We start from the raw sequence: 27702 nt of genomic DNA on the forward strand, positions 1-27702 counted from the left end.
ATGGCCAGTAGGTGGTGACTCATTGCCAACAATGAGATTAATTTTCTAATTAGAATTTAAAAAGGGGAATTGAATTTGAAACTCTCAAACTTTCCCCAATATCCCAAGTACTCGGGATTGTGTGAGTCACTGGCTTTTGAAGTTAAACATGAAACCAAAAGTTTCTGACACTCTTTTTAATAACCAGACTTACAATTGGGACTCTAAGAAGAAAGCAGTTTCAATCATCTGAGTTTCTCTAGTCTTCACCCATTAAGACTAATTGCACAGTTACCTGAGAATCTATCTTGTTCTTTGGGCCTATTAGCATCTATTTGTTTTATTAACCAGCTGGGGGTAATGAAGAAATACTGTTTAATTCTCCCTTATGCCCATTTCCTTCCCCTGACATGTTCCAGACATTTTATCCCGAATTTCCTAACCAGCGCGCTGGGTAATGATGTGTTGCTCTTTGTGTTTTAGTATAATTCAAATGAGCCTATTTTGCAGGGCCAGGACTTTGCCCTGTAGCTCAGGCAGTGGCCTCTTCTGAGCTATTGTCTTCATCCAGTCTGTGGTTTCCAGGACTTCACTCAGAGGAATGCTGGGGCCTTTTAACTTTGCATTTCCATCCCAGGAGGGCTAACTGCTTCAGTTCATTTCATTAAGCTTGTCATGCAAGGGGGAGGGGATGAAACCAACTGAATTCCTGCTGGAGATGTAGTATCTAGGAGTCTTGTTTACTGCTATCCTCCAGCCATGTTTTTCTGAAATGGCAGAGATGCACATCTATTTAAAATAAAATCTGCCATTTGCATGGAGAAACTTGTAAATGAGCAGCCTGAAGTCAAGAAATCTGACTTAAATTTCTGTGAGCTGCATTTATTTAACTGGTCTGTCCAGCGACTTCAATATTTCAGGGACGTTGGATTTTTTCCCCCCTGAATCAAACTCTTTGGCCTTAGAGAGTCTCACTACTTTTCTTCTAAGAACCTCTAAACTGAGCAATCTGACAACATCTCCAGAGAGAGAACTTTGACCACCTTTTCTCTTCTCCAAGAAACTGTCAGCAAACAACCACCAGCAAGTATTGCATCAGCAGCTTTATTCTTGGATCCGGGGCGTCAGTGTTAACTGTCAGGCATCAGCCAGGAACATGGGTTTATATCTCAAGAATGGCTGAGAAAGTAATCTAAGAGAAGCAGAAAGCAGCATTCCTTAGGTAACATACTTGTGTGGACTGGTCTGGAAGTCAATTCTCTCTGATAGGAAAGGAAAATGGAATGGGGAAAAAAATTGACCTAAATACTAGCTTCCAGTCTGAACCAACAATGGGGATGTTGCTATTTTAGCAGGTCATGCTTAGGTTCTTCTTATACCCTCGTTTCTCCTTTCTGTTATGTGGTTGCTATCTAGGGAGTCTCCCTACGTGATCTACTCTCTCTCCAACCACCACTTAACTTAATATTCCTAAGGTGTGCTCAGTTCTTCACTTCCCTTAAGCAAAACTTCAGTGGTTCCCCGTCCCCTACAAAATTAAGTCCAAACTCAGTTTGGCATTTAAAATCTCTATAATAAATGCCAACCAACATTCTTCTTCACAAACTTCACTTCAACATGTATTACTCAATCCCCACTGCCTTTTTTGCTCTCCAGATCTTTCTGTTTTCATGCAGTGGTATTCTTTGCCTTAAGAATGTCTTTCCCACGCCTCTCTGCCAGTCCAAATCTTGCCCAATTTTTGAAAGATCTACCTAATTCTACTCTTTCCTTAAGATTCCCTTGTCCCTTCTACAACCGAGTTCCAGTAAAAGTTTTTCTCTGATGTTTTGTGGTCCATGTCTGTTCTACCTCATTATTTCTCTAAATACCTTATTTTCCTGTCAAACCAAGAACTCCTTTCTCCTCCCCCTTTTACTGTCCACAGCACCTAGCACATTGTCTTGTATGCAGCAAGTGTTCTGTGTATGTTGAATGAATGAAAGGAAATATTTGAATTGATTTTAAAATGAACATGAATAAATCAGCCGTGGGATACTGTATGTGTAACAACTATTCCACTCTGATTTGGTAAAATATGTGAAAAATATATCTGAATTTTTTATTTCAGTGCAGTATAATACAGATCTGTGGCAACAGAAAGTAAAAACTCAAATGGATTGATATAAATATGCTAAAGTATAGTTTATCAGTTATTAAAATGATACAATTCTTCTATTTTAAAGTTTATAACGAATAAAGATTTACACTGTACACAAAAGGAATTCCTTCTAAGAGCTGTAGAGTGAAAAAAGGGGAAAACCAAATAATTGATTTAAGGGATGGTTTTGAGGAACACGATCTGGCCAGCCAGCCCATTCCTTATTAGGAGGCCCAGGCCCCTGTTGGGCTTCCTCATGACTATCAATAGACATTCTATTTCTAATGTGATGCTTCTTTCTTGAAAGATCTGGTTTTTTTGTTTTTTTTTTTTTACTACAGATACATGCTTTTATCTTTGTGGTCTAATTTCCAGAGCTTCTCATATTGACAGATTAGGAGGTTGGGCTTTTGTTTCACCTCTCCTTTGCCTTAGATGGCAGTAGTCTTGGAGGGGTTGGCATTTATCTGTCTTCCAATCTGACAGACATTTTGAAATCAGACCTTAACCCCTGAAAACTTCCAAAATGGGAAGTACTTGTGAAAATATATCCTCTCCCCTTTCCTATCAGATCTCCCCGCACCCCACAACTTGTACTGTGTGATGGCTCATGGAGAAATCATTGTAAAGAAACACTCCGCCTTGATGTGTCTTCTGAAGTGGAAGAAGGCAGGGTGTGCTGTGCTTTCAGGGAACTGGGTATTCTTGGTCATGCGCGCGTGGTGTCTTGAATCCAGCCTAGGTAATTAGCAACCTTGGTGTACACACCCGGAACATCTTTCTGCCCACAGCCAATGCCCCAGCTGATGATGCCGACCAAAGTCATGTGCCTGTCACTCTCACATACCAAGGGGCCTCCAGAATCACCCTGTAAGAGAGAGAACAGGTTGGCAAAAACTGTAGGCTCTTTGGGAGGAAGTTAAGGATACTGTCTGTAATATCAATATTTTACTCTTCAAAGTACTTAGTTCACAGAGGGAAGTTTTTATCTCAATGATCTTGATCCTCTAAAGAATTAGGTTATATCTACCTTGTAAAGTAGAATTGAGATAATTGCTCAGATATTTCAGAAACGCACCCCCCTCCCCCGCCCCCGGCCACGCACACACACATACTCCCATTTTAACTCCATGGCTTAGTAGCTGTGTGGCCTTGGGCTAACTGTGTTTCAATATCCTTATCTGTAAAGTAGAGCTAATACTACCTACCCGATAAGGTTGTAATGAGAATTAATATGGAGAAAGCTTGAAAAGCTTTAAGAACAATTTATGATATTTAGCAAAACTTTTGACAGTTGTTAGCTGTTATTGTCTTATTGAATCGAAATGATTTTTTGGTTTTGCTTTTAACTCAAAGCTTGCAAATAATCATGGTTTCATTTGCATACAACCTTTTTATGACTGTTGAGCTAAGTGGTACAGTTGAGGTTTCCGAAGAAACTATTCAATAAGAGACCAAAGGCTGTCAAGGAACCAAGGGAAGAAATACTGATATGATTACCTTATAAGAACAAAGTCTACAAAGTTTTCAACGCAAGAACCTGGCCTTACTTCTTTTCGTACCCCTCTAACCCGAGCCCCTCAGTGGACAAGCCTGGCACACTGCAGGCACAAAAATGTCTCATCAATAACAAATCCTTAGCTATATTTACATTTAGGTCCTAATATCACAGGTTGGTCTGTGTCCCAAACACCAGTGTCTCGTTATCATGAACTAGAAGTACTAACTCTACAAGGAAGCCATCACAGTGAGCCTGAAATAGTTTGCTTTCTTTCCCAGAGTATCAGGCATGAATATGAGTTTTTAAACCTTATATCTCACAAATCATCTCTATGCTACTTCCCGGTCAGTTGCCATTCATCCTTCCCCTTGCTACAAAGTAGACTTCAATCTTCCAGCACCTACAGAAGTCAACAAGTTCTTAATTTGTGTTGCTTTATCCATCACTTCAATAGTCAATTAATTGCTTGGGCTTACAGGAAATCCTGTACCAGGTGGAGTTTCCTGTGCAGACATTGGGGAAATTTCCTGCAGTTTAGATTTCTTAAATTTGGGTAACTTTGGTCTTTCTCTGGTTGCTTTACTCTCAGAGGCCCTCATCTAGAATCCCCAGTGCCTCACCAAAATGAAATCACTCCATTCTGGCTCTAACTTTTTTCCTTTTGGTCAAGGAAACTTTTTACTCTTGGGTAGACTCAGAGTAGAGGGACATTCATGTTTACCTGGCAGGCATCATGCAGGTTTGCTTGGTTCCCTCCACTTCGGGTATCTCCAGCACATAGCATATTGTTCGTGATGGTTTTATTAAACAAATGCTGGGACGTGCAGCGGCTGGATGGGTACAGTCTGACATGAGCCTCCTTCAGCCGATGAGAGTAGAAGGGAGAAGCTGAGAGAGAGGAGAGAAAACGTCTTATGGTTTTAGGGAAAGTTATTAGTAAACCTTCCGGAAGGAGAAAGCCAAATTTTCTAATAATAGCTAATGTTTATCAACCTTTTACACATACTAGATTGAATCCGATGAAATTACCAAGCTTTTACTGGCAATTTCATCTTACCCACAAGTACCCCCAAAAACAACAGTTTGAGTCAAATAATTTTTGGCGTGGGGGTAGGGACTGTCCCGTGCATATAGATGTTGGGCAGCATCCTTGGCTTCTACTCACTAAATGCCAGTGTAAACCTTCATCCTGATTTGTAACAATAAAAACTATCACCAGACGTTACCGAATGTCTCCTAGGAAACAAAATCACCTTATTTGAGAACCACTGGTTTAATATCTCATTTAATCCTTGTGACCTGAGGCAACTAGTTTTGTCTCCATCTTACCAGTGAGGATGCTGAGGCTTGGAGCAGTATGAAATAAGAATCTCTGACTACACTGCTAGTAAGGGGCAGAGCTAAGATTTGAACTCAGGTCTGCAGACTATAGAGCCCAAGTACCCGCACCTTTAATTTACTGTATTGTACTCTTATCAGAATCTTCTTGAGATCTTAAGCTCTTCAAAGAATTTGTACTATTTAGACCTTTCTTGACTTAGTGACTCTGTGAGGTTGGGAAGGCCAAGGATGGGTTATCACTCTAAAGGGAACTTGCTGACATTCACAAAGTGACAGCGCTTGACCCGAGGCTAGAACTGCTCTTGTGACCACTTTTTCCTCTGTCTGGTCAACAACTGCATCCCCTCCTGTCCTACAGACAGACAGGATGGAGCCATGACTTCCGTCCACTTACAGGCCTCGTGCTTGCCATAGCCAGACAGCTCACATTCTGTCCAGTCGGGCAGCTGCAGGTCGGCTTCAGGGAGACAGACGGTGCGGACAGCGTCACTCTCCTGGGCACATTGTAGTGAATCTGATTTCAGTTGCAGTAGTGCTGGGAGGGAGAACAAAGAAGAGAAAAAGCCCTGTGTGAAGAGCTTCTGATTTTAGGGGAGGAAGGTAAAGGAGAGGGTGAGGGTTTGGAAGGAGGACGTGCGAGTGCATGCACATGGGTGTGTGTTGTATGGTCTGGAGTTTGAACTGGAGCTGGAAGATGACATCTTACCAATGTCATTGTTGTAAGTATCATCATCAAATTCCTTATGGACGATGTATTTTTCTACTTCAAATATCTGCTCTTCCTCTCCAGGGACCGCCTGGTACGTTCTGCCCAAGACCACCTTAATGTGGTGGGGAGGAAACCTAATGGAGAAACAACTTTAGGACACTCTGCTTGCTGTGAGGTTTCCTCTAATGGGCCTGGTTTTGAGGCTTTAGAAAGCAGGAACCCTACTGGGTTTTCTAAGTCCCTACCTCTCCAGGAAGCAGTGGGCAGCAGACAGCACCCAGCAGGAGCTGATCAGCGTTCCCCCACACAAAAACCTCTCTCCTGGTGACCTCCTGTTCTGGACAAAGATGGCAGCCTGCCACGGATGAGAGGTGATGTCCGAAAAGAGTCCTCCTTTAATGCGAAATTGAGGCCGCTTGTACTGTCTCAGGCCACAGGTAGCTGGGAGAAGAAAGGACAGAGAAAAGAGATCAGACCTGCAGTCCTGAGATGAGGTCCTTGAGCACCCACCTTGGTTTCTTCCCTTGGAACCCCAAATTTCCACAGGCTTACTGCACCTCTACAGGTTGGTACAGTGATATAGGAGTCTCCATGGTGATAAAAACCATAACTTTCATTTGTTGAGTACATAGTACATGCCAACCACTGTATATACACTCTCTTTAACTCTCACGACACTGAACTTCAGAGAGGCTGAGAAATTTTTGCCCAAGCTCACAATGGCACCTGGATTAGAACCAAGAACTGTCTAAATCCAACTTGGGGATCTTTATGCGATGCTTCATTACCTCTAGTTTTTTTCTGCAGCCACTTCCTGGTTTAAGACATAACAAAGCATTGCTACTTCCTTCTAGGGGAATATCTACACCATTTCTTTTCCATCTACTCAAACTTAACCCATACTTCAAGGTTCAGGTGAAATCCTACCTCCTCACAAGCTTACTGATACTGCCCACTGAGGATTCACCATACATAGTCTTGGTTATGAGTTAACTGGTAGTTTGTGTCTTATCTGCCCAATTAGACTCTATATTCCTTGAAGAATATTCTGACTAATCTCTATGTTCACAGGAACTGAGCAATAATAATCTATTCTTAGACAATTTCCCATGTGTGGGACGTGTATACATGCCCAAGAGCATTGCCGCCCCATCACTGCTTCCCCACCAAGGCCTGACCTTCCTGAAAATTGGGTAGCTACACAGTCTGAACCAGACAGCTGTGAAGACACAGGAAATGGCAGAGAAAATGGTCCAGAGGAACAGGGCAATAAGTCTAGGCAAAGGGAAGTAGCCAAAGGCTGACTCTTACAGCATTGGGGAATGTCACAATATTCCCACGTCAACTTGAGGTCCTTCAGCACATGGCACCAAGGCTTGGCATCTCCATCTGGATTCCTAGAGGATAAAGGGAGTTTAAGGTTTTCAATCACATTATCAATCACATCTCAAGCCATGTAAGAGGGAAAGGAGGCTCAGGAACTAGTGGCAAAAAACATTGAGCCGGGAGGGAGGATCTTGAGTGCCGGACCTGGCTCTGTCAAAGACCCCACTATAAGAAAACTTTAACTTCAGCAACATAACGTTATCATCTTCCCACCCACTGGGTCTTTCACATAATCTTAGGTATCAGCTGTTTTTCCATCCCATGTCCCGATCTCACCACTTGCTCGGACCTGAGCTCCTCAGACCCTGTGCTACATACCGGCAGTAATTGTGTTTGCCCAGGCCCAGTGTCTTGGCATTGGTCTTCCACGCTGTGTAAACCTTGCCTAACAGGATCATGGAATTCCACTGGAGGCAGGAGGCACCAGACGTGGTGAGGCTGTAGGTACCACGGTATGCTAACCCTTTTCCAAAATAGCAGTCCTCATTTTTTTCTGGAACAAAAGAAATCTCAAACTGAAACAAAGCCAATTACGTATTAAAGCCGGCAAGCTGGGGTTTGCATCAGGGCTTGCAATGGAACTGTCGGCCTGGGGAGTTGAAGGCAGACAGCCCGCGAGTAAGAAGGTTGTGATACCATCCCACCTCCCCTTTTCCTCTTCTTTTAGGGATGGCAAATGGCTTTCATTCTGGTGTGCCAACTTCCATCAATGAGATGTGGCTTCCTAGATTGCTGCGTTGAGAAAAATCTTGAGGGGATATCCAGGTTCAGTAGGAAAGGATGATGTGTTCAGTCAGTGGTGATTATTCCTGAAGATGCTTTGAAAGTAATTAGGGGCTTCCTTGTTTATATTTGACAGTGAACCAAGGTACTTCAATGAAGGGACATGTCAGCAGGCCCTAATTTCTCAGATTTTGTCTACCAGTGCTCTGAAGGACTTGCTGGGCTTAGGAAGATAGAGTGTAAACCTTTGAGTGATGCCTATTTTCACCTATTTGTCCCAGTTTACCCTCTTTTCTCCCCATTTGAAACTGATAAACTATACTACAACACATAAATAGCATAAATAAAAGGGAAGTTTAAGATCACCTAGACAAGTGAGTCCCGATTTAGATCAGTCCCAAGTGGGAGATGGAGCGGATGCTTTAGTGTTACTGTAAAGAGTCAAATTCACAGATATATCAGCATTACCTATAGGCTAAATGTACATTATTTTTGTATATGTATATTTAGAACATTAAAATATGTTTTTCATACTATTGTGATAAATAACAATTATTTGTGAAAGCACCACTGAATTCACAGTACCTTTTTGAGACTTAATATGTATCTTTCTGTGACTTGGTATTTTTTAAATCTGGAAAATTTTCTAACATTAAAAGGAAAGAGAGAGAAATAGAGATAGTCAGTCAAAAAAAAAAAAAAAAAAAACGGAGAATCTCCATTTACTCTCAAAAGCACTGGAAATCACTGATGCAGCCCCACCTTCTCCTCTGTGGGGAGGAAACTGAGCTCAGAGGTGTGAAGAGATTAGCTCAAGATCAAACAAACAGCTAGTTAGAAGCCAAGCCTGGGTGAGGACCTAAGTCTCTCCACGGTCTTCCCTCTGCAACCACAAGGTTTCATTAATAGCCTGTTCTTTGTCTCCTCAGTTGTGGAAGGACTGTCTGTCAGCCTGTCCTCCCAAGGGAAGGCGAGGAAGCTGCACTTACCCTTGGAGCAGGCTGGCACGCTGCAGGACTCCGAGCTGTACTTCCCTGCCTTGAAAACGTAGCACCAAGGCTTCGAGTCTTCATCTGGGTTTCTGAAAAATCAGCCAGGGAAGGCCAGGGGAGGTTACAAGTGAAGCCTCCCTCTCGGGCCCAAGGACTTTGCATCCTCTTTGGGGGAAAGAGTTAGCATGCTTTTGGTTGTACAGAGGATGGCTGTATCGTGTTAGGCATCTGGAAATTGAGTATGGTTTAAGGACATACATATGGGTGCCAAGTTGACAAGGGGTGAACTGTGATGGTTAATTTTATGTGTTAACTTGGCTGGGCCATCGTACCCAGTTTTTTAATCAAACACCAATCTGGGTGTTGTTATCAAGGAAGTTTATAGATGTGGTTAATATCTATGATCAGTTGCCTGTAAGTAAAAATTCTCAATAATGTGAGTGGCCTCATCCAATCGGTCAAAGGTTGTAAGAGTTGAAAAGCTGAGAAGAAATCCTCTTTCAAGACTGCAGTATCAACTCCCATCTGAGTTTCCAGCTCTGACCAGTCCAATACAGGTCTTTTCCTCCTTTTCCCCAACAGTAGCAGCTTCTCCCCAGAGAAAAAGCTACTCAGTAGAGAAGACAACCCTCTCACCTGCAGTAATTGTGATTCCCAAGGCCCAGCCTGATGGCATCTGACCTCTGCCCATTGTAGGGCTTCCGGGCCAGTACGCTGCTGTTCCAGTTGACACACTCAGCCCCACTTTTCGCTGTGCTCCACATGCCTCTATAGGTGACACCCTGGTCCTTGTAGCAGGTGGCACTGGCATCTGATTGAAAGCAGGACACATGACACTTCACATGTGAATCTCCCTTTCCATTTAGTTTCTCAAAGATGTCTCACAACTGCTTCTGTCATCGCCCCAAACCAATGAGGCGGGCTGGCTACTGAGCTACTAGAATGCAGGACATAAATGGGTGGCTAGGATCGCCTGGCTGAGTGGCAGAGCCAGACTCCAGATTTGAACCTAAGGCTCTGCCCACTGGGCCCTGCACTTTGGTTTCCTAACTGACCCTTGAGATGACCCTTCCTGTCTCTGCCCCCACCCAAGTCCCTGTCACCACACACTTCCTTTCCTTTCCGGGTAGATTTGGCAATTGGGATATCAGTCTCCCTCTTCCACATCTACCCACCTACCACTCACCTATTTCACAGAGTTTCCCACTAAATCCTTCAGGGCACTGACAGACAAAATCTGAGAAATATAGAGCCTGCCGACATGTGCCCCCATTGAAGCACCTTGGTTCGTTGCAACCTGTCAAGTATAAACAAAGAAACACTAATTACTTTTGAAAGAGCTCCAAGAATCATGAGTTAAAATTTTAAGAGTGCTCTCTACATACCAGGCACTATTCTAATGGTTTATAAAATTTAACTCATTAAATCCTCACAGCAAACCATGAAGTGTGTACTATTCTCCCCATTTTACAGATAAGGAAAACAGAGGCTCGGCAAGTGAAGGCATTTGTCTGAGGTAACACAGCCCCACTCCTTTTATGCTTGGTGCCTTCACATTTGTCTAAAGAGCATGCCTGGAATCTCTGCTTAAAGATTTGAGCATGCTGGGGATCATGAAAGATGGGGGGGAGGGCATGGGACTGGACCCTGAAGCTCGAAGCCTCTGCTTGAAGTCCATGTACCTTTGACGGGCACAGAGTGGCACTGTGACTGGCCGCTGTTGCACCAGCAGTACTCTACCCGGTTGCTTCTGAGCATGGGGCGCAGCCACGACTCATGTTGCCGGTAGGTCATCTGTGTTTTTTCATCTCTGCAGATCACTGTAACGAAAGACAGGCTGGCCTCTTTAAGGCACAACTCACCAAAAAACAGACGCCCCACCTCTGCTTTTACTGAGAGAATCCCTTGCTTCCTTTCATCATAATCCATCCTTTATTACTTTCTTGCTCTCAACTGGAAGACAACAAATACCTAGTATTTTGTCACCACAGCCCTCTTTTATTATTTTTTTCTCTGATAGGCCCTTGTTTTGAATTTATCTATCAAAATACATTTATACTCTAATTTTTAATTTTAATTCATCAAAAATATACACATGTATATAATTACCTACCAGAGTTTTTGATCCTCATGAGCATTACTGCACTGAAGTGATGCATTTCTGGCCCCAAAGAAAATTGGCATCTTAGTCTGTGTGGAAAATGTGCTACTTCCTTTAATATTTTTGGTATAATGAAAATAGTTGAAGTACTCCCATTGATATTCTTTCCCTTTCCCTCTGTTTGCAAACCAGAATGCCAACTTAAAAAATCTTTAATTTTTAATTAATTAAAGAAGTAACATATGCTCATCGTGAATAGTACTGTTGGGTTTTTTTGAGGGTCCTTTGGGGCCAGCATACTTTTGGAAAATTCTGTGTTATCCAACAGCGAAGGCATTAAGAGTTAAGGTGTGACTCACTCTAGGGAAACTTTCATGTTTAAAAAGGGTGTCGCGAGATCTTTTAGACCCAAAGGAACTAGCTCATGAAGGAGGACAGATGACAGCCTCAGGTTGGTAGTTTTAAACCTAAAGCTGGGCCTAGAGTTCTTCAAATCAGAGTCAAGACAATCCGGCTGTTAGCATTTTTTATTCTTGGAATTTTAATGGGAATGTTCCTCAGGTTTCTAGAGTTGACTCTAAAACATGGCCTATGGACAGAAAGTCTTCCCCCACCTTCTGCAAGGTGATCCAGGTTAACTATTCCTATTTACCAGCTGAAAGAAGTAGAGGCACAGAGCTGTTAGTTAACAAAGATGCTGAGTGGACTTGAGCAGAAATGGGGTCACAGCCCAGGGCAAGACCCCAGAGGACTAGGACAGCTGTGGCCTGGCAGCGTGTGGCCCTAGGCAAGTCATTCAGTCTCTCCAGTTCTCCAGGCTCCACTCTCTCATCTGTGTAAAAGGAGTTAGGGCCCTTGAACTTGCAGCTCCCACAAGCTTTTGGACTCCCTGACAGTCTGATTCCTTGAGGACACACCTATCCCTGTCCTCTCAGATCCTGGCTTGCTGGCTTCAGCTACCTGGGTACATGGTGAGTGAGAGGGGGACGACACAGGTACCTTTGCAGAATCATCCCGCACAATTTCACCTTCATATAGCTTTACTTAGCAGGTCATAGGTAGAAGATAAACACCCTGACAGAGCCTGAAGCACACTGAGCCCCTGAACCTTGACCCTGCCCCCTGCCTCCACTGACTCCACTCCATCTCAGCTGCATCTTACCTCTGTAAGATCTGCCTCCCCTTCTGAGTCGCCTGTGGGTTTCCTGTGAAGAAACGGAGGTAGAGGAAGGATCAGCACATGCTGGGTATCTTAAGAATAAAGGTGGCCTGTCTAGAAGATCACCCATCAAACCACCAATCAGATGCCACCTGCCCAGAGATTCCCCCTCGGGTAACTGGTCCCAGGGAGAATGTCCATTTCGTGCCTTCGCGTCTAATTCTTTCTCCCCTCCTAGACTAGCGCTGTTCAAAAGAACTTTCTGAACAATGGAAATGTTTAATATCTGTGTTGTCTAATACGTAGCCGCTAGTCACATGTGGTGACAGAGTGTTTGAAATACGGCTAGTGTGACAGAACTAAATTTTAAATTATTTTTAGTTTGAATTAATTTTACATTTAAATAGCCACAAGTGGTTAGTGGCTACCATAGTGGAATAGTGGAGTTGCAGCCCCATCTCCTTCATGTAGCCGTCCCTGACTCTCCTCTAAAACCCTGCTGCTCGGGTATTGTTCATTCGGCCTCATATGATGCCCTATGTTGGTGGGCATTGCAGACAGTGTGTGTATTGTCCCAATTAGATAGTAAGCAGCACGAGGGCAGCTTGCCTGCTTCTATGGCTCACTTTATGGATTAATTCAAACACATTTAAAAAAATAGCTCCGAAAGAAGACATTCAGAGGCAGTGAAGTGGAATTAAGAACTGTTTCCTCAAGTCAGAATAGGTATCTAGGGTTCTGCTGCCAGAGGCCTGAAATCCTGAACATCCTGTGCCAAGGAGACTGTGAACATGTGTGTTCGGTAGCGCTACTGGCCCTCTGTCCCTTTGCCTCTCCAGTCTGACATTGTCCCCATCTTGTGGCTCCTGAGTACACTGAGGGGTGCCTGGGAGTACCACAGCCTCGAGCGGCGGGGCACACAGACGTGAACTGCACACCCACCTGGCTGGGCAAAGTGAAGACCGCTCCACAAAGCAGCAGTATGCACAACAGCTCTGTCTTCGTTTTAGTCATCATTTCTTCAGAGTGTCCCTTAAACTTTTGAAGAAGAGGAGAAAAAAGCTTAATCATGTGATGTGAGAGGTCAGAGTACAACAAAGTTCAAGAACCTTCAACTTTATCATGGCTGGGATCCTCCAGACTTAGGTCCCACAGCAGGAAATGCCACAATAAGTATCTGGAAGATTTAAACACACACACACACACACACACACACACACACACACACACACACACATTACAGTGGTGATACAAACATAAAATTTACCATCTTAACCATTTTTAAGTGTACAGTTCAGTGGTGTTAAGTACATTCACATTGTTGTGTGGCCGTCACTGCTGTCCATTTCCAAATTTTCATCTTCCCAAACAAACTCTGTATTCATTAAACAAGAGCTCTCTGGCGTTCACCATTTTACTTTCTGTTTCTATGACTTTGACTATTCTAAGTACATCATATAAGTAGAATCATACGCTATTTGTCCTTTTGCGCCTGGCATCTTTCATTTAGCATAGTGTTCTCAGGGTTCATCCATGTTGTAGCATTTGTCAGAAAGTCCTTTGCTTTTAAGATTAAATTATATTCCATTGCTTGTGCAGATCACAATTTGTTTATTTATTCATCCACTGATGGACACAGGTTGCTGGAAGATGATTTTGCCCAGAGATTTCTATGGGCTGAAGGGTAAGACCATCTTCTGGCACTTTTTTGGAAGCCTGGGTACTGCAGTGACCTGGCTTGGTTTCCCCTGAAGGAATTTTAGCTGGTACATCACAGAGCCAGCCTACCTCAAATTGCCTCAGCTCTTCCTCTTATGCCTGGCATGCCTCCTTGTCCAACAAAGGGAAGCCTCCTCCACGCCAGCCCAAACCCCTCCCTGCTGCTCCATTGGAATGTCTGTCTCTCCTTATTTATAGACAGGCCTGATAAAGTGCAGATTTGCAGAAAGGAGCAGAGCCATCTGGTTTTTGGTCATTAAACTCATATCTTCTTGGACCCAAAATTCCCAGTTTCCATGTGCCTTTTCCCAGTGATGTTGACCTCAGCAGCTTAAAGTAGGTTAGTTGGTCGGGGCTTCATCTTGTGGTCTGGCAGGCCCACTCATGCCTTTATCCATAAGAATTAAATTAAGGCATTTCTTCCCTTGACTCATTTCCCTTCAGTCACAACAACTTTTAGTCCCACCCCTCCCCCTTATCCCAAAGATCCTAATGGCCCTGTTCATTCAGAGGCTTCCAGGACTTTCGTCCTGGCCTGCCACTGGCTCTGGTTCCTTCTTTGTTTCTTTGCTAAAAACTCCCTTGTTGGAAGTGCCTGTTCCCTCACATGGCCTCAAGCTCCTTTCAGAGGAAGGATAAAAAATAAAAGGCAGGGAGGTGGTGGGAGACTCCTTATGCCCCAGTGATGATTCTTGGGCTGCCGGTGACAGACAGAGGAGGGAAACGGGAGCTGCGGGGAGAGGAGAGGGTGCAGGAGGGCCTGGACAATAATTTCAACAAGAAAACCCAGACCACAGGCTCAGAGGGAGTCTTGCCAACCAGCACACTCCTTCCCCACCTGCCCTTGCCCATTGTGAAGGAAACAGAAAGAAGCTCAGGATCTGGGCCTTTGTTCTGGTTTGGCATGCCCAAGGCCCCCTTCCTGAGCAGGGTGGGGTGTGCTCTTCGGGGGCTCTTTTCTTGCTCAGAGGAAGAAGCTTGCTACTACTCACTGGTTTCAGGCAGTTTCAGAAGAAAGAAGTAGGGTGTTGAGGTCATCCAAAACAAGAGCACACATGGCGGAGTCTTCTGAACCCAGAAAATTGCTCTAGATTTTCTTTCTCAGCTTTCTTTAAATTTCCCCTTTCTCAAAATTTCCTCAAATTCCTCGAAAATTCCCCTTCTTAATTTTATTCTATTATCACGTTTAAAAGTAGATCTTCTTAAATCTATTCCCCCTCTTTCTTCCCCATCTTAATCATTTTTTACATATTTATGGATTTGTCCCATCATTTATTATCTTAGCCAAGCCTCGAGAATGAGACCTCGAAACTCTCAGAACTTTATGAAGAAATTCTGAATAAAGCAAAAACGAATGAATTGAGAAAAGAAACCCCCAGCTGAATGAGGAACTTGACTTGAATGACGAACCAACTAGACCTTTCAATATACTCAGTCACCCAAGATCAGGGGATTGATTGGTTTAGTCTTTTCTCTGGATGCCCATCAAGTTATTGTTTTGTTTTGATTTCGTTTTTTTTTCCCCAAGAACTCATGGTCCTGAGAAATGGAATACAATTCTAGATGTTGAAAAATTGCAGAATAAGAAGTGAAGTATTAACATATTTGCATTACCCGGAAAAAATGGGGGGAGGGAGACCAGGTGGGGAGGAGAAGCCTGACTCAGGGCTGGGTGTAAAGACTCCAACAACTGCATCATGTTGAACCCTTTTGCAACTAAAGAATCTGCATGCGGAGGAAAGAAGCACATTTTTTCTTCTGCTCTTGGGAGAGTTAGAGACTGTCTCTCTTCTATCAGTCCTTATCTTTCTCTGACTCTTTCTCTTTCTCTTGGCCTTGCCGGGCCTTGAGCTGATCCAGTGCAAACAAGTCTCACATGCACAAAAACAATGCGATAGCTCCATTCTCATTGCACACAGGGGATGAGAGCAGCTGGATAGGCCGAAGGGGTAAGAGGATGACAAAGAAATTAGTCATCCTGCTGGCAGACAAGCAGTTCAAAGACAAGGGAGAAAGAGAAAAGGGAGGAAAATATGTCCCCATTTGGCCTTTGTTAACGAGGTGAGTGTAGAGGTCTGGGGCAGTGCCTGCACAAAGAACAAAGTGGATACCAGAAATGTGGACTCAGGCTCCCACCAAAGGGAGAAGCGCCAGGTGCTCATGGTGAGGCCAGAGTGAGAGGTGAGAGTTAAGGAATAAGTGTAAGAAGTCTTTCTGGGGCTCATTTTATAAATACAAAGACGTGTAATTTTTTCGGTGTTCTCTTCCTTTTGCTATATTTAGTAGTTTCCCATGATCAAAGAACTAAAAAGACAAGGAAGCAAGAGGAAGAAAGGAAGGAAGGAAGGAAGTCAGGAAGGAAGGGAGGAATGGAGGGAGGGAAGGAGGGATGGAAGGAGGGAGGAAGAAATAGAAAGAAAAAGAACCATGAGTATTCTCACTTTTGTTAGACTAGAGTTTCTGAATCACTCAGGGAATCACTGTGTGAGAGGAACAGTGGAATGGTCATAAAGCCTGAAGTCCCCAATGTCCCAAGTCTCCAGCCCTGGCAGTCCTGCCCTAGCACACAAAGTTGATTTTTGCTGATTTGCAAAAGGCACCTTCCCTTGTGGATGGAGTTCAGCAGACAGAGGGCTTGGCAAGTTGACAAAGACTGTGCAAATTAGAAAAAACAGAGCATATGACTTGGCAAATAAATCATGGCCTGCATTTCAAGGATGCATGGGCTCGTGCACTTGTACAGGACACAGCCTGCGCAGCTGCGGGTGGCAGCCTCACTGTGTCTGCTACCACAGCATCTCTGACCATCCTGCCTAGAAGCCATGTTGGGTCCTGCTGGCTGCACCAACAGAGTGACCGTTCGCTGGCCTCTCTGAACAACCGTGAATGATGACTGCTCTAGGAGAAAACAGGAACAATGGTTTGGTAACCAGGGAGAGGGTTACTCTCCTAGAGCTCAGGATGTGTGCCATTCTGGCTGAGAAATCAATGATCATGCCAACCAGAAACTCAATGTTCATTCCTGGAGGGATAACCTGAGGGAATATTGACTGATGCGCCCTGGTTAATAATTGTTTGAGTTTGGACTGGGTGAAGCCATTGGAATGGCAGCAGGACTGCTGGAGAAAGGACCTGGGGGACAAGAGATGAAGTGCTGTCCTCAGCGCATTCACATTCCCTTTGTATTATCCTTTCCCCTCCACTGTCCTCATACCTTCTCCATCTTCCCCCATTGAAATCTGCTCTCAGGAGAGGAACCGATACACTCATTCACATAAAGTTAAAATGACTGAATAAAAATTAATGTGCTGCCCTTCCGAAGTCATCTATATTTAGAGACATAAAATCTGTTCTCAGGCATGCAAAAATCAAGTCAGACTCTCAAGTCTTCCCCAGGGCCAACATTCTGTGTTTTCTATTGTGAGAACAAATAACAGTGAATGTGCACGTGCTATGTAAACTGTAAAACACTTATAAACAGGTATAAGTACTTTTATTTAAATACACGCTACATGCAATAAAGCAATTTGCAATAAAGGAACTGTACAAATATATTCAATCAGTCAGGTTCTATGATTCTAGATACATACAATGCAATTGCCCCAGAAGATATAGAACTGGAGGACTTGTAGTTTCTTCTCTTGTCAGCAAGAAAAAGTCAGACACATGAGCAAGCTAGAAGATGACGGAAATTGCAAAGGAGGGACAAAAGTAAATTGATACCATGATCAAATTTTACACCACGTGCAAGGTTTGCTATCTGAATCTTTGGTAAAGGAGATCCTTGGGTTATTATTGCTTTGCAAAGCTTCTCTCTGAAAACCTAAGGGAAGGTTAGTCTCCAAGAGTACCAAATACCCTACAGTGACGCATGGTTTTAAAACTAACAACACCCTCCCTCCACTCCCCAACCACAATGGCCCAGGATAGATGCCAACAAATTAGAAAAGAAATGATCAGAACTCTTTGAAATAGAAAAGGCATGTCACCAGTTAGGACAAGAGACGAGGTGAGATGGGAAGAGGAAGCAGGTCTTGGAGAAGATGGTAAGCTCCCACAAAGCTCATTTTTGTTTGAACCAGAGTCAGAGGCCAGGACAGGAGACCTTAGCCTGGTAGCTCTGGTCCCACTTACACAGGTTCTCCTTTTTATAGAGGCCATGCACTCAGAATAAAAACCATTTTCAAAAACCGCCATCATATAAGCAATTCCTAACCTTTCAAAAGGGTAATTTTCCATGTGCCAAAGCTTATTTTTCCTCTCCCTGAACAGAACTCTTTATAACTAAGGGACAACAGAGCAAGTGTCTATTTCCTATCTAATCTGATCCATTCCAATGAAGTGACTAGGCTGGAGTCTTCTCCTGCCCCCTACCCATCTCCATTCAATTACTAAGGGGAGAAGTCTCTCCAAAGCATCTTCAAAGTATAGGCATATGACCTGTGTCTAAGTTAGATGGTATTAACCTGACTACTCAGGAAAATCCATACTGAGCATTATCATATCCTCAAAATTCCACCCTCTGCCAGGTAATCCTAGTTATTTGAGGGAGCTAAGGGAGTGTTGGTTGTGGGTCTAGGAAACTAGAAGTCCATCCTGCCTTCGCCTATGATAAAAACAAAAAGAAACCTTTTTCTAATAAACTTAGATCCTTGTGAAGAGAAAACAAAGTTCAGCTGGCAAAACTAACTCAATTAGTCAGCGCAATAAAATGTTAACTCCAAAGCTTGTATCTAAACAAACTGTGCAATCTAATGTTAATCTAAAAGAGCCTCTTGTTAAGCAATGAGGATAGTTCCGCATGTTCCTTCCACTCCCTAAAGCAAATATCACTGCATGGTAATTAAATGAGCAATAATTTGATAATTCTTCAGACAACCTTCAGATTTCAACACACTTGAATCAGGAAAAAAATTATCGAAAGCTTTCATTGTATCGGTTCATGAATTTGTCTGCATTTTACTGGACTCACATGAAAGTGACGTTAGAGTATATTTTTGAGAAATAGATTAATACCACTTACTCACCAGGTTTTTCAACTACCACTTGCCAGACGTAGTTTACAACACCCTTTTACATCCAATGAATCATTTAAAGCAATATTATTATCTTGCTTCTACGGATGAGAGAATTGAACTCCGAAAAGTATAAGGGACTTGGCCCTAAGGAGACAACTTGTGTTGGGACTCAAACCCAGAATACCCAGTTCTACTGACACTTTTTCCACTTCTCCTTGCTGTGTCCCGATGCTGACTGGAAATGTTTTTAATGAGTTCAAAGTTGGTATTTGAGAGAGTAGCATGTCATGATGTGAGGAACACAGCCTCTGGAGTCTTAACTTCAAACTCCACCTATCACTTACAGGCTGTGTGTATGGTTTCCTGGTTTTTCTAATGCGCTAGTCATTTCCATCTTGTTGAATTGTTACAGCAATTATAGAAGAAGCAGGTAAAGTCTGGTACTTGATGACTGGTGCACAACAGGGTTGTCTGTACTTACTGTCATGGGAGCACCAAAGTTTACAGCTTCTTTCTGGAAAAATAATTAGAAGCTGCAAAGGCAGAAGGGATGCCAAGCTTTATGGGGTCCTCACTGTGCTCGTGTTGATCCCAAATACTGTTTTCTAGATTACCTGGATGTCTTATGATAACCTGTAACCAGATTCTTTACAGTTGATAGAATCACGCCCTTCTGTGTGCAGAGATCAGCATTAACAGGAGCCATTGTTTCCTGGATATGGGATGGTGTCTTTTATCCTAGCTTCAATCTGTCTTTTTATTTGCCTTTCTCAGGCCTACGTGCACCACACATGCCAGGACTACTCTGGACTCTGGGAAGAAGCCGGAATTAGCGGCTAAGACAGCTGGAAGATCAGGCCCTCACTACCGATAAGACCCATCTAATGCAGACCACATGGATGTTTGAAAACCAGAGACATTACATGAGAAAAATAATCCTCATTGCTTAACATTTGTTTTGTTTTGTTTTGCTCCCCACAAAACAAAACAAAACAAAACAAAACAAAAACCTTCCTTTTCTCTCTGCGGCCCAGGTAGCAGACACTGGCTCTTGCTACAATGAGGCAAAATAAAACAAGTTTCCCTTTCTGAGAACATGACAAAATGTGAATAGCCAGCAGAGAAGTCAACTGGTAGTCTTTTTTTAGACGGCTCATAGTAGGTTACTAGACTTATCTTTCTCGCCTAGACTCCTGTCCCCTATGTTCAAGAAACAGCTGACATCAAACTGCTCATACAAAGATCTCTAACAAAGGGGCTTGAGAATCTCCAGTGTCTTTCAGAATCCCATCCCATCCACCTCAACCTCAAGCTCTGTCTAATTTTCTCCTTTCTTGAATTCACAGGTGATGATTTACTCACTCTCTGGATTCACTATCAAATGTTTATTAAGCATGAACCATGCACCAGACAAGGCTCATGATATAAAGACACATATACTGTGCCCTCAAAAACTCATAGTGTAGGAAGGGGACAGACAAGTAACTAGACAATTATCGTCTAGTGTGATCGGTGCTGGGATACGCAGCGGGGTGGGGAATGGAAGGTGGGAATGCAGAAAAAGAAAGGGTCCTACTGGAATGTGGAGGAGGGTGATCTAACTCACATTTTTTGGAGGTGAGAGGCTGTTAAGGTAGGCTTTTTGGAATAGATACCGTATAATCTGTTTATTGAACAAAAGTAGGAGTAAGCCAAGCAATGAAGAGGGGTGTTCTTGACAGAGCATATCTCTAAGATGGGCCCTTTGCTTGGGGCCTGGGGCAATAGCAACAAGCAGCCAGAGCCTTTTACTCTTCAACACAAACATCTTTCTTTGGGCAAAAAAATATAATTCACATACCCCAGGGTCTCCCTTTCAGGGTGTCCCTAGGAGGAAGTGTGGTTTGGAAAGCCCCAGAAGTCTAAGGACGTGGGGGCCTTTGGGAGAGGAGTTCAGTTTGGATTCCTTAATGTCTAGTTAGAAGTTGGTCCAATATTTATAAATATATACTAAACAGAAAAGTCTCTTAATACAAAGGTGTCCCAGTATCTGGGTTCGGCCTGACCTTGAAGTGGTCAGAAGCTCCAGGTAGAATCAGGATTTGAAGGTCAATCCCCAAACAAACCCCTCCAAACCACTGGTGTACATGCCAGGCACATCACATGGCCATCCTGTGCACCTCAGCTGGGCCTGCTGGCCAAGAGTCACCTTCCAGATCATGGCCACTGGCATGGATAGCATTGGGCAGCTGCTACGGAGACCCAATTCTATTAGTTCTATAGGAAGGTTGTCTGGTTAGCATTTCCTGGGGTATCATGATCTGCACCAGAACTTGCCTGAGTTATCCCTTCAAAAAATATTTATGAAATGCCTGCTGTGCACCCAGCACCTGGTTCATTTTGCCTTCTGTCATAGTTTAATTTTCAGGTGATCAAGAGGTTTATCTGTTTCTCTCCTCCCATCTACAGAAGTCTATTTCCCAGGCAAGAGCATGGAATGTTAAATGTACAAAATATCACTAAGAAAGCACTCACCCAGCAGCTCACTCTGACCGTCATATATTGATTCTGGACAAGTCAGTGTCCAGATCCCAGCATGAGTCTTCCTGCCCACAGACAAGAATTACTAGGAAGTCCTTTGAGTGAACTCCGCTTAACAGTTGTATTTCCAGAATTTCTTCATGGGATTGTGCTGTCCTCATATGTAAGTAGACAACTAATCAGGAGACCATGTGGCTGGACTTAGTGTTCGACCAGAGCAGCTCCTCTCTAAGATTCATTCTAGCTCAAACTTTCTGTGAGTCTAAATCATCCTCATTTTTCATCTGCTTCGATTTGAGACCCACCACATGATTTTGTGAGCTGGTTGACTAGGATGAGGTGTACAACCTGAAACTATGGACAGAATTTTCCTCCATGTGAAGCGAATGGACCAAAGAAGGAATGGACAGAGTATTCTGGCCACTCATCGTCCATCTTAGCCATCTTCTCAGAACAGAGCTGAAAATCACTCACAGAAAATAGAAATTTTATTCTGAGACTGGAGATGCACAATGCCAAATAATCAAGTGAAACTCAACATTTCAACTCAACGCCCAAATTTTTCCTCATAACCAGATACCGTGTATCTCAGAGAAGTATATGGATTTGAAATTTTGACTGCAGCTAAGACCATTACCATTGCTTTGAACCATGTTGCCACCTCAGCCATCCGATCGAGAATAACCTACACACACTCTGGACGCTCTGGAGGTTCTGCACTGCTCCTTCCAAATGCTGACCCTAGCCAAAGGGCTCCTTAAGTTGATGTAAAATCTCATGACCAGAAAAACTCCTGCTGGCAGATCAGTAGCAGACCTCACTTGGACGGTAAATTTCTTCAATTGCTCTGTGGTCCCTGCCACTTATTTACAAAAGCTTTACATGGTTATGGTTGCTTCAAGCCACACCACCAAAGCTGTGGCTGGGCTGCTTGTTATAATAGTTTGAAATGTGCTGATCTTCAGCTCTGCTTATCAATGTGTTAGGCCCGGAGGAAATAAAAGCCGAGTCCCAGCGTCCTGCCTCAATGAGCACAAACGAATAACAGCATCATTGCTATTCTCAGCTACTCCCTGGATGCATGAACAGTTCCAGGCCTGTGATAAAACAACTGAGTATAGAACAGACACTAGGAGAGTCTGATATGTGGCTTCACAAAATAAATGGAGATTGTCTTGGAAAGTCTGGACAGAGACGGAGCCATTTGGATAGAGGTTGGCTATCATTTGTTCGTGACAAACTCCAGAGAATGGAAACTGATGTCTTTGAGAACATTTTAGGTAGGATAAATTGATGGATAGGATGCAACTATTTCTGTTTTAATATTCACTGCATCCCTGCTGTGCCCTAAGTCTGGCTTTGCTCTTACAGGAAGCACTCACCCAGCAGCTCACTCTGACCGTCATATATTGATTCTAGACAAGTCGGTGTCCAGATCCCAGCATGAGTCTTCCTTCCCACAGACAAGAATTACTAGGAAGTCCTTTGAGTGAACTCCACTTAACGATTGTATTTGCAGAATTTCTTCATGGGATTGTAAATGCATACACCCACAAACATGTAATTTCTTTTCTGTCATTAATCAGCTGCAGGAGACCATTATTATTCCAACTTGGCCACCAAATAAATCATCCTTACCACACTTCTTTGTGCTTGAGATTGTCCTTAGTTACCTGGGAGCTCAGCATGAGCTCCTTCTCTTCCTCCCTTTCTCCCTCCCTCCTGCCCTCCCTGTGAGGTTAAGAAAATAAAGATAATAACAGTGAAAATCTAGAGAGCCTTGATATGCTTCCTGCAGAGTGCGTTAAGAATAAAAGAAATGGATGTCATTTTCCCCTGTAACTGAAAACTCTTTAAAGAGGACCTCACACTTGCACACTAGGCAAAAAGCCAGAAGACAAAACTGTCCAGCAGAGATGGTGCGGGGGAATGGGGGGAAGATCAGAGGCATTTCTCTGAACATTTTCTTGTCTTTCTCAGTACTTCCCACTTAGTTACTATGCTCTGGAGGTAAGTTACTCTCCAGCCCATCCTCAGCCTCAATTTCTCCATGGGCTTATTGAGGAAGGCTGCCTAGTGTCTGAAAACAGCTGATTTTACATTTCTTGCCTGTTAGTCATGAGGTGCTCTCGTTTTCTATTCAGAAAATTTTTGTGCAATTCTTTTCATGTTTGCCTTTACTCTGCAGAGATTTCTGCTCCAAGAAATAACTCCCTCCTATTTTTCTCTACTCCCCTGACTACCTTGCCCTTCTAAAACGCTTCAGCCTATCCTAACTAAATGCAGATTCAAAAAAAAAAAAAAAATCTCTTTTTGTGTGCAGACTCTAGCTAACGCTCTTTTTGCCTGGATTACAAAGCCACTCCCTCATTTAGGCATACTTTTAATGGCTTAGTTTGCCAGAAAGACTTTTAAGAGACAGAAGAGGAGCCTGGTGGATAGAAAGGCAAAGAATTCAACCTACCGCGACTCCTTGACTTCCTTCCCAGGTTTTCTTGTCAGCTCCGCGTCTTGAAGGACCTCAGCGTCAATCTCTCTGCACAGCTCCCGGCCTCCTTTAAATTTCAAGGCAGGGGGTGGGGTTGGTGGCCCCTCATGGGCGGATCTCTCTGCAGCAGGAGGATGTCCAGTGGACAGAGCCATGAGGGAGTCAAATGGGGCGGGCCTGTTTTTATAAAGAAGGAGAGGAAGTTCATGATGGAAGCTGCACAGCCTATCCTGGCTTGGGGCCAGCCCGATTATTCATGGTCCTGATGTCATCGAATCACAGGAATTTGGGAATTGGACGAAGGGAGATTAGGAGTCATCTTTCTTTAGAATCTTCGTCTCAATAACCTAAAAGGAATCCTTAGGATCAGCTGGCTGTAAGCCCCTGTCACCAAAAGCCGTCTTTACAATTCTAAACAAATACACACTGAGGAGACTGAGGGGTTCTTCTAGAATCTCCAGCAATAACTCTGCCTCTCTGGACACAAGAGGTTGAAAGGACTGGACAGGTGGACCAGCTACCCTCCAAGCAGAGGAAATGCCAGGGTTGGAGCATTTGGAAGAAGGATGGGGGCAGTTAAGGGCGGGCATACTCGCCTGCTTACCTGCAGTGGAAAGTGCCCCAGCCAGGAATCTGCTTCATCAAGCACATGCCCTGCCACTCCCCACATCTATAATCATGGGGAAAATCATTTTCCTTCTCTGTAAAGTGAATCAGTAGTCACCGAGGTCTTTTCGGCTCCAGCATTTCCTGAGTGGGGCCGTGGAATAAAGGGGGCGGGGGCGCTGAGCCAGTGCTCTGCCTGAACTGTTCTTCTGCCCAGCCTTGCCTGAAATTCTATCACTGCCACCCATCTGCTAAGTAGATGGAAGCTTTTCAGGGTGCTAGAGTTTGCTCTTAAATGTAAATACTTCTGGAAATAGGCAACCTGTTTGACTTGTTAATACCTTACATGACTGATAAAGAAAAACCACATAGTATAGGGGAAAGGCTTAGGTTTGAATCAGTTCTACCAGTAATGAAGGATGTGAGCTCAGTCAAGTTTTTCAGTTATGCTGAGCTTTAGCATCTAATGTGAATTAGAGACAATGTGGTTAAGATCCTTGGCTCATCCCAGGGCTCAGTAAGTGGTATCTATCATCATTGGTCGATGTCTAGCTGAGACAAGGCATTGTGACAGTGAGAGAGAAGTAAGAGAAAGGATGCCGGGGGAAGGGACAGAAGGATGGCAGAGAAAATTGTGGGATGACGAGTTGTTCTAGGACAGGCTAGATTTCACGTATTCTCATCCTAAATATGCTCTTATTTGTCAAGCGAGGAGAGCTGATTTTGAGGTTGGAAAATAAGTCAGTTGTGGGCAAAGTCAAACTGTTTTTCTGTATTTTTGTCAAGCTCTGTCAATGGCTGTTATTAGGAAAGGGGACGTGGGGGACCAAGCATTGAAGATAGGACATCAGATAAGCTGCAGCAGAGGGCAGCCCTGCCCCACAAAGTCATGGCTACTTTCCTGTGGCATGGTATACCATGGTGAGAGGCAGAGGCTTTTTCTGGCATTTGGGTTCAGTAGGGGTGGAAGGGTGGTGCTGAGACTTAAATTTGAACTCCTAGAGAGAATGATTTGCTCCTGAACGATCACACTTAAATCCGTAGATCACACAGAGCCTGTAGTCTGGGTATTGGCTCCTAAAGCCTGGGCAGTGACCATTCCAGGGGGGCAGAATGTGATCGAGGAGGGGGTAGGGAGAGTCCTTCCCCACCATCTGCCAGGACACTTACGATTCCGCCTTTAGAAACTCTTTCCTTCAGGTTTTTGTCCCCCAGTTAAAATGCAAATCTAATCAGTGAAACTTCAAAGTAGCGTCCAGTGGGGAGGGTCTGTCTGTTGCCCCCTCCCACCAGTCCTGCGTTGGGATTCCAGGAGGTTGGGGTCATGAGAAAGAGGCTTATGACAAAGTGGTTTGGACCAAGAGCAGGAGATTGAGAGGAGAGGGTTTTCAGGTCACCAGCAGGTACCTCTGAGCTTTGCTGAAATACTCCCAAATGACTCAGACTGATTAATGCGCTGGTCACACGTTCTGGTAACTTTGTGTTCCTACTAAATACCGTTTTCCCTTTCACAGACTCTGAGGACTCCGGGGAAGCCTGAGAAGGAAGAAGTAGATGTAGGGAGGTTGATACGAACACAAGGGGAGCCTTGATTTTAGCTAGGGGATTGCTGCGGAGGAAAAAAATCTTGGTGAAATCATATCCTGGGAAAATTGTATCAAAGCCCTTTGCTTCTAAGGAGGAGAAATAAAATCCAGGCCCAGATAACACAGAGACAAAGTGGGCACAGGGAAACTGAAAGCAAGTATTCTTTCAGAGCTTTCCCAGCCTGACACGGTGTCTGTGGAGAGGCCTCTCCCCCGCAGAATGCCTGGGTCACCATCAGGCGGCCCCCTTATCACCCAAGTGGATTTAGAGATGGGGCAGGAGAACAAGGTCCACACTGAGACCCCAATCAGCCGAGGAAGAAATGTTGCGACGTTTGTGGACACTCAGGCAAAAAGAGATGAACAAGAGGCTTATGACAAAGCGATTTGGGACCAGAAGAGAGAAATTCCGTATACAATCTAAGAAGGTTTAATTTTAGCTTTTCAAGGGATGGGTAAATAGTACAATGGGTTTGAAATGGTGTTATTGTGGGAAGCACTGTCCAGAACTTATCCAGACTAGACATTCTCAAGTTGGTCAGCCATACCAGTGACCTGAATTCTACATGAACACAAAGAAATAGCATTTCTTATGTTTTTTAGGCCGAGTGACTAGGAAGTGCCCTTAAATATGTTTGTTCTTGTTAAGAATCATTCACCAGGCCATACTAGAGTTCTTTGTACCTTGCAAGTTTTCTGCAAGTTTGAAATTACTTCAAAATAAAATGGTAAAAACTGGGTTATTCTTTTGGAGTAGTAATTCTATTTCTAAATATTTAGCCCAATGAAATAAAATTTTTAAATTCCCGTACAAGAAAACGATATGTACAAAACATTATTTTGACTGTCTAAAAACTGAAAATAACATCTGTCCAAAAATAGAAGCGTACTATATAATGTCAGTGTAACACAATTTTGTGTTGCTATTACGATTGATAATATAATTATATGGAGTATCAAAACTGATCATAAATTACCTTACCCAAAAGAAATAGAAAACAAATTTGTATATGAACTGTGATATAAACTATGTAAACACTAAATCTGTCTACCTAAAGATTGGAAGAAAAAGTCAAGTGTTGGAGTGCTGTAATTTTTGGTGAAGTTTTTAAATTCCTTTCTCGATACTTTTAAACTGCTTTAATTAAAAAGAGATTTACTGACTCCACGCTGGATTCAGGCTAGTCTGAGTGTGTCCAGAAGTTTCTCTCTGACACAGGCAGTGGAAGGGCAGGCTTGTCATAAGATTAGGAAATCTCCTAAACCTGTTATAAATTTCCATGAATTTATTTAAACTCTTCTTGAATCCATCTCATTTTCAATCAATTCCTTCAAGGAAGGAATTGAGTTTCTCAGGGTGGCCTTCCGATTCTATAAAACAGAACATCCTGCCCTTGGTCCGGAAGCCACCCCTTGGAGCTTTGAGGCAGAACCTCTGGTTTCAATCTTTTAGAAATAAATAAGCCGCATTCACCTGTGCTCACTCCCTGGTGTACTGTGTGTCTAGTGGAGAAAGCCTGTGGCTGTAAATCAGGAAATTTGCCTTTTTTTCCTCCGAAATTAGTTGCAGGACTATGGATCAGTTTGCCTTGTGATTTAGCTTCCTTGTGTTTCAGAGGATTATTATTTGACTGAAAAGGAAAGAATGCCTTGAGACAAACGATGTACTATTTGGTGATTTAATTAGCTATTTCATAAGCTTTTCTTTCCTTCTTCTTCTTCTTCTTCTTCTTC

At 43.4% G+C, this 27702-nt stretch overlaps 1 protein-coding gene across 1 annotated transcript; it reads right to left on the bottom strand.

Annotated features, from left to right (window-relative positions):
- Positions 1-2055: 2055 nt before the first annotated feature.
- On the bottom strand, positions 2056-23918 carry PLAT (plasminogen activator, tissue type). The gene is made up of 14 exons (XM_039853657.1): positions 23753-23918; positions 12974-13069; positions 12035-12077; positions 10454-10591; positions 9958-10068; positions 9408-9582; positions 8769-8860; positions 7375-7549; positions 6982-7067; positions 5916-6111; positions 5668-5804; positions 5356-5496; positions 4342-4508; positions 2056-2987 (listed from the first exon to the last, which is right to left on the bottom strand). The coding sequence occupies exons 2-14, from the start codon at positions 13046-13048 to the stop codon at positions 2829-2831; spliced, it is 1695 nt and encodes a 564-aa protein (XP_039709591.1). The 5' UTR covers positions 13049-13069; positions 23753-23918; the 3' UTR covers positions 2056-2828.
- Between the last annotated feature and the right edge of the window lie 3784 nt (positions 23919-27702).

Source organism: Pteropus medius, unplaced genomic scaffold (genome assembly GCF_902729225.1).
Source record: "Pteropus medius unplaced genomic scaffold, Ma_sr-lr_union100, whole genome shotgun sequence".
NCBI lineage: Eukaryota > Metazoa > Chordata > Mammalia > Chiroptera > Pteropodidae > Pteropus > Pteropus medius.